The sequence below is a fragment of the Amblyomma mixtum genome, chromosome 1 (assembly GCF_055824585.1).
Source record: "Amblyomma mixtum isolate Tamu chromosome 1, ASM5582458v1, whole genome shotgun sequence".
NCBI classification, from domain to species: Eukaryota; Metazoa; Arthropoda; class Arachnida; order Ixodida; family Ixodidae; genus Amblyomma; species Amblyomma mixtum.
In genome coordinates this window covers 26,366,980-26,377,452 of record NC_143012.1, presented here as the reverse complement: position 1 = coordinate 26,377,452, position 10,473 = coordinate 26,366,980, and the positions used below count along the sequence as shown (strand labels likewise).

Here is a 10,473-nt window from a genome sequence, read left to right as displayed (position 1 = left end):
TAGACCAGTTTGAGCGTGTGGCGACATTCAACCGATGGGACGACCAAGTGGAACTACGGTACCTCTTTTTCGTCCTGAATGGGCCCAGCTAAAACCTGGTACGATAATCACGACGCTTGCCTGGGAACGTGGAGGGAATTTTGGAAAGAACTCGTGAAAACATTCGCAAGCTTTGCCCGCAAAGAAAAGGCCTGCTCGAGACGCGCACCCAACTGCCGAACGAGATAGTCCTAGTGTACGTCGCAGAGATGTGCCGTCTGTTCCGATGCGCTGACTCTCACGTGACAGAGGAGAAGAAGGTACGCTATTTTGGTGCGAAACCCGCCCAAGACCGTTGCCGAGTTCAGAACTGAAGAGTCTACGATCGAGAAGACCCTCAACGTCAGGGTTCGGCAGTACGACCGGACACTACCAGCCTTCTCTGTGGTCCATGCGGACACCTCAGCGACCACTAATGACAGCCTACGGGACATCATCCATGAGATCGTCCGCGAAGAGCTAAGGAGATTGTTGCCACCATCCTCACAGCCTCAAGCAGCGATTCTCATTGACTTGCTTATCAACCGCTCGAAAATGCCTGCAGTTCGAGAGAGTACGCGTACATGCTTTCCGCAGTCGTGCACATCCTTGTACGCCCACCGATAGCAGACCCGTATAGCACGACGCCAAGCTTGATATCGCTGTCCGGAGGCAGTTAGCGCCGTCACCCACTCCAATGACCCGCGCAACCGCGCCAAGTTCAGACGGGAAATGGAAACGTGAGAGGTGTTAAAAACGTAAAAAGAAAGTTGCATGGGGCAGCGTATTCTTCCCCGTGAAAGCGATAGCGGCGTTGAAGAAGCGACCTTCCTCCTCTCTCTCGGTCGCGCGGAGGCTCCCGCCACTGCAAGAAGGTAGTGCGGTCAAGTCCCGTTGGACCAGTTTCCATCACCCCCCGTCCAGCGCACGCAAGAGCAAGAGCCACCGGAGCGGCAACAGCAGCAGCAGCGCTCAGAAGCCACCGCTACGTCCGCGTCTTCCCTCGCAACACCTTCGCTCTTCTTCGAGTGAAAGAGAAATGACCGGGAAAGAGCGAAAGAAAGAGAGAGAGATTGGGTGAAAACAAAAATGAACACCCGCAGTCTTCTGCTAGAGATCGTGCGGTCCAGCGTCCACAGTGGTTCCGGAGAGTGACCGTGCGGTGTTTGCGCACTGTTGTCCGCTCAGCTGCCTTTCGAAGCCGTCGCTGGTCGGTTCTTAGCGTGCTTCCCGGCGTTCTCGGATGCGCTGAGACGTCGTCGTCGCCCGTTATATAAAGAGGTGAACGCGTTCGCGCGCCCTCTCTCTTCACGCACACCGGCGTTGATCGGTCAAGCGGTGGTTCTCCGCGGTAGACTGTGAAAGGAGCGCTGCTTCCTCTAGAAGGTGTCCGCGACGACGACAGCGCGATGAGAATGAGGCGCTTGGATGCTGCGCCGCTGATGACGGTTTCGTCCACCGCGGTGCTCCTGCCGGTTCGACCGACGTGGATGATCTGCGCTGCTCTCCTGCTGGTGGTCACGTCGGTGGCGGAAGCACAGCAACGAAGTGTGAGTGCTCTCAGGAGATGAATGTTCTCCCGGGAAAATTGTCGCGTACTTCTTTTTCTCCTTCAAAGTCGGCTGACTAAGTCCCGTTTCACTGACTCCTTTTCAAACTAAAAAAAAAGAGTATGTTGCTATGGGAGTTTTATGGGAGTATATGCCCTATTGTCTGGGTAAGGACGAAGGATTGCGGAAGCCCAAAAGCGAAGCGTGAGTGGTGACAGTATCTTGCTGTTGCTAACAAATTATACTTTCAGATCAGCACACTCGGTCAGCTTGCGTAGCAAGGCTTCTTTCAGTACTTAAAAATGGAGAGTACCGTTTTGAGAGTCTTATGAGAGTAAATGCCTTCTCGTACTGGTAGCCGAAGGCAGAAGCTCAAAAGGGAAGCATGAGTGCCATCAGGAACTGAACATTCGTTCGTTACAAATGATTCCTTTTAATCTTATTTTAGCTTATATGGTTATCTAATTATTCCCTTTAACTCTTTTATTACTGTCTTTTTGGTTTCTTATACATCGGCTGATTCTTAGTACGTTTGTATTGAGACTTACTTTATCAGTTCAAGAGTTGTGTTTTATGGTACATAGGCAACTAAGGCCATTATGCGTCAAACTGAAGGTATAAAAGCAGTTTTCCGCAGAATTTGATAGGAAGGGGAAGAATCATCGGTGGTGTAGAGGGCCTAAAACGTTAGTTTGTACTACTTAGTAATGACAGAAGACAGAAATTTTGTAATGTTGCTTAAGCCTTTACACGACTAGATTGCAATTTAGACACTAGTTGGGTTTTCATATCAAGACGCCAAGCACTGAGAATTGAGAAGTTCTGCACGTGGAATGCTGGTCGGAGTGGGCCTCAAGTGCATCTTCGAATAACTCTCTCGTCCGCGGACAGAAAATGTTTTATTATGAATATTCATACTTCCTTGCCCGCTTGCCTAGCAATGCAGTTGTGTACTGCGAATATGATATTTGGTAAGAGTGTAAAAGAAAATCACCGAACACTTCTTCCGAGCGAGTCAATGCTCCTTGTTTATTGCTTCACATTAGTAAGAACTACATTTCTAAAAATGCGGCTTTGAAGATGCAAACACGGGCTGAAAGTATGACGCTCATGTTAAAGAGTGTAAAAAAAAAGCTGTGTTGTTGTGTTGTGTTGGGTTTAATGGCACATAGGCAGCTAAGGCCGTCATGCGCCAAGCACAAGGTATAGGAAATTTTTTCTGTGGGATTTAATAGTGATCAGTGGTGTAAAGGGCCTAAAAAGTTTAACTACCTAGTAATAACGAAAAAAACAAGATTTAGGAATGGCTAATGATAAAAGCTTTAAAAAAAGGTCAGGTAGCCTCAGCGGCCATCCTTGGCTAATTGCGGCAATTGCGGTAAAAAGCGCTCATTGCGGTAAAGCAAGCTTTGAAGGCTGCAATTGAAGAGGTTATATGCATTTTAAGTTACTCCGACCATCCACTTTTGTGGAAAAAATTTACACGCCAACCTTGTGAATTAACGGACTATGCTCTCAGTGTCATCCGGAACGATACGTATAGAACGAGTCAGGCGCGTACTGCACCGTAGTGCGCAGCTTTTGCACAAGTCAGTGCTCTCGCCTTCTGTAATTAAATCTGTATACACGACGACAGTTATGCAATTTATTCTCCTTCCGGTCGCGATTCATGATAGCCGTATTGCGTTGGAATAAAAAAATTCAGTAGTATCAGTCCTGAAATGCCGATTATGCACACTTGGGTTACAACAACGCAATTTCTGGAGTAGAGTGGCCAAGTTGTATAAAAATCTTGCGCTCTGTAAAGCCTTTGGATGAACCTGCGCGATTTACGCACCGACGTTTGGGGTATATAATGCCCGTGGCGAGCAGAACCTTTGAAGCTGCTACAGCATGCTCATTAAAATGCCCTGTAAAGTGCAATAAAGCTTTCTAACTGCGCCACTAAATGTTCAAGCGAAAATGCAAACGTTTAGCTCGTTAGAAACTCGAGTCATATCAGCTGCGCACACTTGATATATCGAAGATGGCGAGCAAAAATTGAGAGCGAGGCTGACCTGTCGGTGGTTAGCACACATGCATGATTAATACTTTGATGCTCTTGACCATATAAGTGCACCAGAAAACAGTGACGAAACAGAATTTGCCTAATCATTTTGGCAGCCGAATAAGCCCGTTTTATGTGCAGATTACACAGTCAGCGGGGCTTACAATAAATAAAAGTGATATTCGTCTGGCCGTACCGCAGGTGCAAGAAGGGGCGCCTCCCGTGTGCCCCCCCCCCCCCTGTGTTAATTAAGTGATAATTCTCTATCACTGCTTAGGTATTACAGACGTGAGGAGAGCACTTTACGTTGAAAAAAACTAACCACGCAGAATTTATTACTTCGAGACATAAATCTTAACTAACAACATTAGCGGGTAAATTTGTAGTTTCTACGTCCTCCTCTCTTAACCGCTACGAGTGAGATAAAAGTCAATGGCGTAACTAGCTGTCTCTGTACTTTGCTTTGGTCAGTTCATGCTTTTACATTTACATCGCCGCCGCTGTCCCGAAAGGCACACCTAAACTCGAAGCGAAGGCTAGAAGACGCTCCGTTGCCCTATCCCAGAAGACGGGAACGCTGTGCAGCGCTGCTTTAAATGTCCCATTGCTCAGGCAAGCCGAGACCCCGACGACCGCGCACAGCGCTACCAGCTTGCCGGCTGTGAAATAGTTCGCCGTGGAGCGGCCGTTGTCTTTGCCATTTTTCCGGTGCCGCAGTGGAGCCCGCAGTCTTTCTTGGAACCCTAAGATGGCGTCCCTAGCTCCGTTCCAACAGTGCGGTCCTTGAAGCCTGTACTGGTAGTTGAGCACCGGAGAGGTCATGAGTGCGTAGTACAGCTTCGGATCCGTGAAGAGTAGCTTCAGGTAGTCAGGCTTAACGCCAACGATTTTAGCGAGGTCCTCCACATAGGCGATCTTGTCGATCATCAGGGAGTGTCTGGGCGTCGGGACGAAGAAGGACTTGCTCTTCTGCTGCGTCGCGGCCACGTCCTGTTCCATGGCTTCCCTGGAAGGCAGCTTCAGCTTTCCCGAGAACACTCTCGCCATATAGCGTGCCTGCATCTCGAACGCCTGCAGGAGGTTCGCGTTGGCATCGACAAACCCCAGGAATGCTACGTTTGGGTTAGCTGGCGGGATCATCATCTTGTACAATAGAAGCCGCTCCCCATCCCGGTTTAAAGCGTCTGTCGGGAACGGCAGGCCGGTCGTGAAGCCGGTGGCGAAGACCACGGCGTCTACCTCTTCCTCGATGTAGTTCATGACGACGCCCTTCTCGGTGAACTTCTGCGGAGGTCCGCGTATCTTGACGGTCCCGTCCAGGAGCTTGCCGTCGATGTACTGGTTGATGACGAGGCCCTGGGTCATGACGTCGTGATCGGCTTCCATGCCTAGGGCCTTGTGGTCCCAGGCATCGTTCGCTACGCTGATGACGAAGCGACTGAACCACGAGTAAGGAAGCCAACTGAAGAGCCATAGTCGGGCTTGGTTGAAGAAGTACACGTCCATGGGAACGGACTTGTAGTGTGACGGAAGGACCCAGTTGATTCTCCTCGTGCTGAGAAAAACCTGCAAAAGATGGCGACAAAAAAGTAACAGATCTTAGGGTGCGAAGCGGTCCTCATGAACTTAATGACCCCACCGCCAAAGTTCCGTGGTCTCTTGTAACCAAATATTTATCCTTTCAAAAAAATTACCGCACTTAAGCATGTCGACAAAACTAGCTACGCCAACAGCAATCGCATGTTCACTTTATGATGGGGGCGGAAGCATGCTGATAAGATTTAAACAAAACAAAAGAGTGTTCGCGAGCTCTGTTGTAATAAAAAAGAAAAGCCTAATTACTTTCGGACCAACACCTGGGATGCCTTATCAAAACGTTTCTTCGGCTTATGAGCCGCGAACACTCAATTTTCTGTATTTGTCTAAATCTACTAAATTCCCAATGCAAAGACGGGTAAGCTTGTCTATCTCATCTCGATCTTGTTGTCATTCGAATAACTTTGTACACATGATGATGCTGTTATCCTGCTCTTGCCAAGTATGATATTATCCTCTGATCGAATCGTGGGCGTTTGATGTACTGGGGGGACGTGTTTGACGAGGCATTTGTCAAAAAAAAAAAAAACAAACAATGGGGCTAAGACGGCACGTCCGACGTGTTTGACGAGGCATTTGTCAAAAAAACAAACAAACAAACAATCGTGCTAAGACGGCACGTCTTCGCCCTGAGACTAACGCGGAAGAAACTGAATACGACTCCTTGATCTGTTATGAAAGAGGGGCAAGTGGCCTTCAGTGCATACAAAGCGACTTCGTAATCAGAGCAGTCGCCGTCGGCGTTATCTTGCGTGCCTGTAAATGCCCATGGCCGTACGCGTGCTTTGCGACGACCGGATGGCTCGAGCACGTTCGCAGCCCGCGTCACAGAGGAGTCTGTTTTGCATAGAATCTGACCGAGCGATGAAAGCGAGATCTCGGCTTTTGATCATACCTAAGAAATCTGTACAAAAGCCTTTTTGAACGGGAAAGGGTTTACGAATGCAATTTTTTTATATATTGCGAGATTTCACTACAACAGTCAATATATCTTCCGTCGGCAGGCTTGAAATTTTTTTGCTGTTAACGTTCTTGCCGTCGTCAAAAACGTCACCAATTGGTTTTGCATGGCAGTCTTAACTTCTCGATGTGAACGACGGAAAAACTTGAAAAGAAAGATTTTGCTACACATAGCCGCCGCGGTGGCTCAGTGGTTATGGTGCTCGGCTGCTGACCCGAAAGACGCTGGTTCGATCCCGGCCGCGGCGGCTAGAATTTCTTTGGAGGAGAAATTGTAGAGGCCCGTGTGCTGTGCGATGTCAGTGCACGTTAAAGAACCCCAGGTGGTCGAAATTTCCGGAGCCCTCCACTACGGCGTCTCTCATAGCCTGAGTCGCTTTGGGACGTTAAACCCCATAAACCAAACCAAACCTTTGCTACACATCGTTAGAATGAATCATTACCTTCAATATTTCTATAAAAGTACCTTACAACTTTCCAATATTCAAAATTTTTGTTCAAGAACGTTTGACGTGTAAACTCGCAAGGATGTTAGTACATACGAAAAATTCGCGTCGCCGCATGTTGCCGAATGGCGATAATTGTTTTAAATGTTGAGCTTTAGTACGTACACTGCGGTCAATAAGTTAGGCGCAGTTTTCTTCATACAATTGCAGACCAAATTCAATTAATTTGTTATCTTCAGTCATAGTAGGTGCATTTTTATATGTTGTATTAATGGGTATCCATAGGAAACTTCATATTAACATAAGTGTGGAATTAGTTCACACATGCAAAGTACCTGGACCATATAAATTTCTGTGGTTCCGAAGATGGCAATGAACTGTGTGCCTACAGCTGTAAGCTAACTTTGTAGTCTTGAGTGCTTGGTTCGTTCACAAATATTCGTGCTTTTGGTTGCTCTGACTACAATTTAGATGTTAGTGCTGTCGATTCTACAACACAAAGAACTGAACTCCGTCAGGCATTGCTGTGCCTTTATTGTAGACTTCCGCACGTATAGTTAAAAATAATCATTGTAATATACGAAAAAATAGTAATGAACTTTGCGTACATGCTAGCGACTAAGTCCGTTCGGGGCCAATGTTCCACTGAAGCTAGCCCCAGTTTTAAAGCGACACAGAGGAAAAATTGAAATTGGCCTGTATCAACAGATTACAGCTTCTTTACGAACAAGTTACTTTAGCTCTAAACGGGGTGTTTTTAGGCTTAACAAAATATTCCGACGATCAATCTGATGCGATGATCCTCCGTTAGCAGTGGTAATTTTAATTGCCTTAATGCTTTTGCGTTTGAAGTTTTTCTAGATAGCGGTGTTACTGGAGGGCCGCTGCCACCCTAAACATAAAGGAGTAAACAATTCATGGGAGCACTTTGACGATATAAAGTGCGCCGATGCGAAAGCCTTTAACCGCCTCTGTCGCTGCCCTCTGCTTGGCAACTGTTGAAGATCGTTTCGCGACTCTTGCTGCTGACTCCCAGCGTTCAGAGAGCAACTGAGCAGAGTTCTGTGTGGTATGACCATTGGTCAACCTTGTGACGTCATTGCGCATGCGCCGTTGTTAAAGCACCTGAGGATTGCGCATGGGGGCACTGCGCATGCGCCGTTGTTAAAGCACCTGAGGATTGCGCATGGGGGCACTGCGCATGCGCCGTTGTTAAAGCACCTGAGGATTGCGCATGGGGGCACTGCGCATGCGCCGTTGTTAAAGCACCTGAGGATTGCGCATGGGGGCACTGCGCATGCACCGTTGTTAAAGCACCTGAGGATTGCGCATGGGGGCACTGCGCATGCGCCGTGTGCGCGTTGAGTGGGTTTGCGCATTTACTGGGTATCATTAACTAATTAATCGTCACGAACTAATTAACTAATTATCATTAGCGGTTACCTGGTTATATTTCACTAAATAATTAATTATCAATAATCTTTTAACGAATTATCATTGACCATTTAAGTAATCATCATTAACTGATTGACTAATCATTACCTACAATTGAGTATGAACTACTGTTCATACATCAACTACTACACCATGAACTATAATTACTGACTTTTCAAGTAACCATTAACCATTCTTACTATCATACTGATGACTGACAGGTGCCGCGGACGCACGGACGGGGGGACACGCTGGTGAGTCATGAGCCAATACAGGCTTCCTCCTTAAAAGGGGAGTAAGCTGTCCTTAGTGCACATTCTTTTACCAAAGAGTGTGCGATAGGGGACAGATCATGACGGTGAAGGCAGCGAGGACATCATCTTGATGAAGGCTTACTACGCTGTATGCCCTAACTCGGGATAACTCGGTTCTCAACGAAAACGAAGTAACCATGTGGCATCGTTAATAGGAACGCGCACACGTGGAGGTAGTCGGAATCGTAATGGCCGCAGCTCTGTCGCGCGCTCCACAGTTCAACAGAATACGAAACCTTCCAAGGAACAAGCATGATTGTCGCATCGGTAAAAGTGCAGTCTCCGCCATACTTGTGTGTAGCGCTCGAGAGGTGCTCTACCCTGGAAAGAACTTGAAGAACACATCACAAGCTAGTTGGTTTTCCATCACACGAGAACAGCGCAAACTACACAAAGGACGCAGAAAGGGTCGAATTTTTTGGAGGCGAAATTACAGAGGCCCGTGTACTGTGCGATGTCAGTGAACGTTAAAGAACCCCAGATGGTCGAAATTTCCGGAGTCCTTCACTACGGCGTCTCTCATAGCCTGAGTCGCTTTGGGACGTTAAACCCCATAAACCAACCAACCACTGTGGGTTCAATAGAAGCAACGATTGGCCGAAAGTTGAGCCGCTTAGACCAACAAGGAATGTGGACTCGTGCATTTCACCCTCAAACCGTGGGCCGCAGTACAAGTTCATATTTTATAGCGTGATGGGCACTTCTGGAGCATTTTACACAGGAGGTGACGCCAACTGTGTGTATTGTGGCTATCAATCCACTCATGAAAAGTGTAGTCCCGTCGCGAGTCCACAAGATTAGATAACTTCTCCCCGTGCAACCGAGCTGAAAACGACAGCACCACGCACACAGAGCGATAAAGGGATAAAACGGACTGAGGAAGCAAACCATAAAAACGAAGTCTCGAAGTAATACGCTCAGGTCGCACTAGTTGCGTCCGTTACTCTGAGCAGCAATAAGCTGAGCAGTCAGAGCCAGTTTTGACTCAAATAAAATTACGAATTAGTTCCGTGAGAAGGAGAATGTATAGTTTGGTTTATGGGGTTTAACATCCAAAAGCGACTGAGGCTATGAGAGACGCCGTAGTGGAGGGCTCCGGAAATTTCGACCACCTGGGGTTCTTTAACGTGCACTGACATCGCACAGTACACGGGCCTCTAGAATTTCTCCTCCAAAGAAACTCTAGCCGCCGCGGCCGGGATCGAACCCGCGCCTTTCGGGTCAGCAGCCGAGCATCATAACCACTGAGCCACCGCGGCGGCGGAGAATGTATAGGAAATATGTTTGTGCGCATCATAAGGAGTCATTTAAGTCGGCGGAACTTGCAGGCATGCGCGGCGTTGATCGACAACTGCCTCCTCTGCTAGATTCGTGCATCTGGCGCGCGGTTTCAGTATCAGAGTTGCATCCTCGAACAGGCCCGCGACTATCGCGCGCCTGGCACGACCCAGATATGCTCCTGTTGCCCAACGCATCCCGGTGCGGTTGAAGTGCACCGGCGGCTGCAGGGATTGCCGCCTGTGACTTACAAGTGCTCTAAACACGAGTAATTGAGAAGAAATACACAGTATACCCTTTGTCTGGTGGGCTCTACGTTCTTCCGGAGACATATTACAGCCGCAATGGCTCAGTGGTTATGGTGCTCGGCTGCAGACCCAAAAGACGCGGGTTCGATCCCGGCCGTGGCGGTCGAATTTCGATGGAGGTGAAATGCTAGATGCCCATGTACTGAGCGATGTCAGTGCACGTTAAAGAACCCCAGGTGGTCGAAGGTGGTCCCTCATAGCCTGAGTTGATTTGGGAAGTTAAACCCCTATAAGCTAAACCAAAAATTTGTCTGATGCGCTGATCTGTGTTATGGATCACAAGCCATTGACCACTACTTGTAAACTGTCGGGTTTAACGCCCCGAATCGACACAAGGGCTGTGAGTAAAACCGTAGTGGATGGCTCTGGATTAATTTAGACCGCCTGGGGTTGAGATTAGTACTGCGCGAATGGGACAGGACAGGAGGACGAGGAACACAGACGACAACAGAGGCGCAGACTCGTACCTGTGCCGGCACTATCTTGCGTTTCAAGCAGTGCGCCAGTACGCCTGGAGTCCTG

General features: G+C 48.1%; 2 protein-coding genes across 4 annotated transcripts in view; one reads left to right on the top strand and one right to left on the bottom strand.

Annotated features, from left to right (window-relative positions):
- Positions 1–1,121: 1,121 nt before the first annotated feature.
- Positions 1,122–10,473, top strand: part of LOC149365811 (uncharacterized) — a 90,120-nt gene continuing 80,768 nt past the window's right edge. Inside the window, exon 1 of the mRNA XM_089546418.1 lies at positions 1,122–1,568. Within this exon, the coding sequence (XP_089402544.1) occupies positions 1,428–1,568 (141 nt within the window). The 5' untranslated portion in view covers positions 1,122–1,427. The remainder of the gene's footprint in view (positions 1,569–10,473) is intronic.
- LOC149365812 (flavin-containing monooxygenase 5-like) overlaps positions 2,808–10,473 on the bottom strand; it is an 86,469-nt gene continuing 78,803 nt past the window's right edge. For all 3 annotated transcript variants that reach the window (XM_089546357.1, XM_089546360.1, XM_089546369.1), the window contains exon 3: positions 2,808–5,181. In XM_089546357.1, the coding sequence (XP_089402483.1) occupies positions 4,102–5,181 (1,080 nt within the window). In that variant the 3' untranslated portion in view covers positions 2,808–4,101. The remainder of the gene's footprint in view (positions 5,182–10,473) is intronic.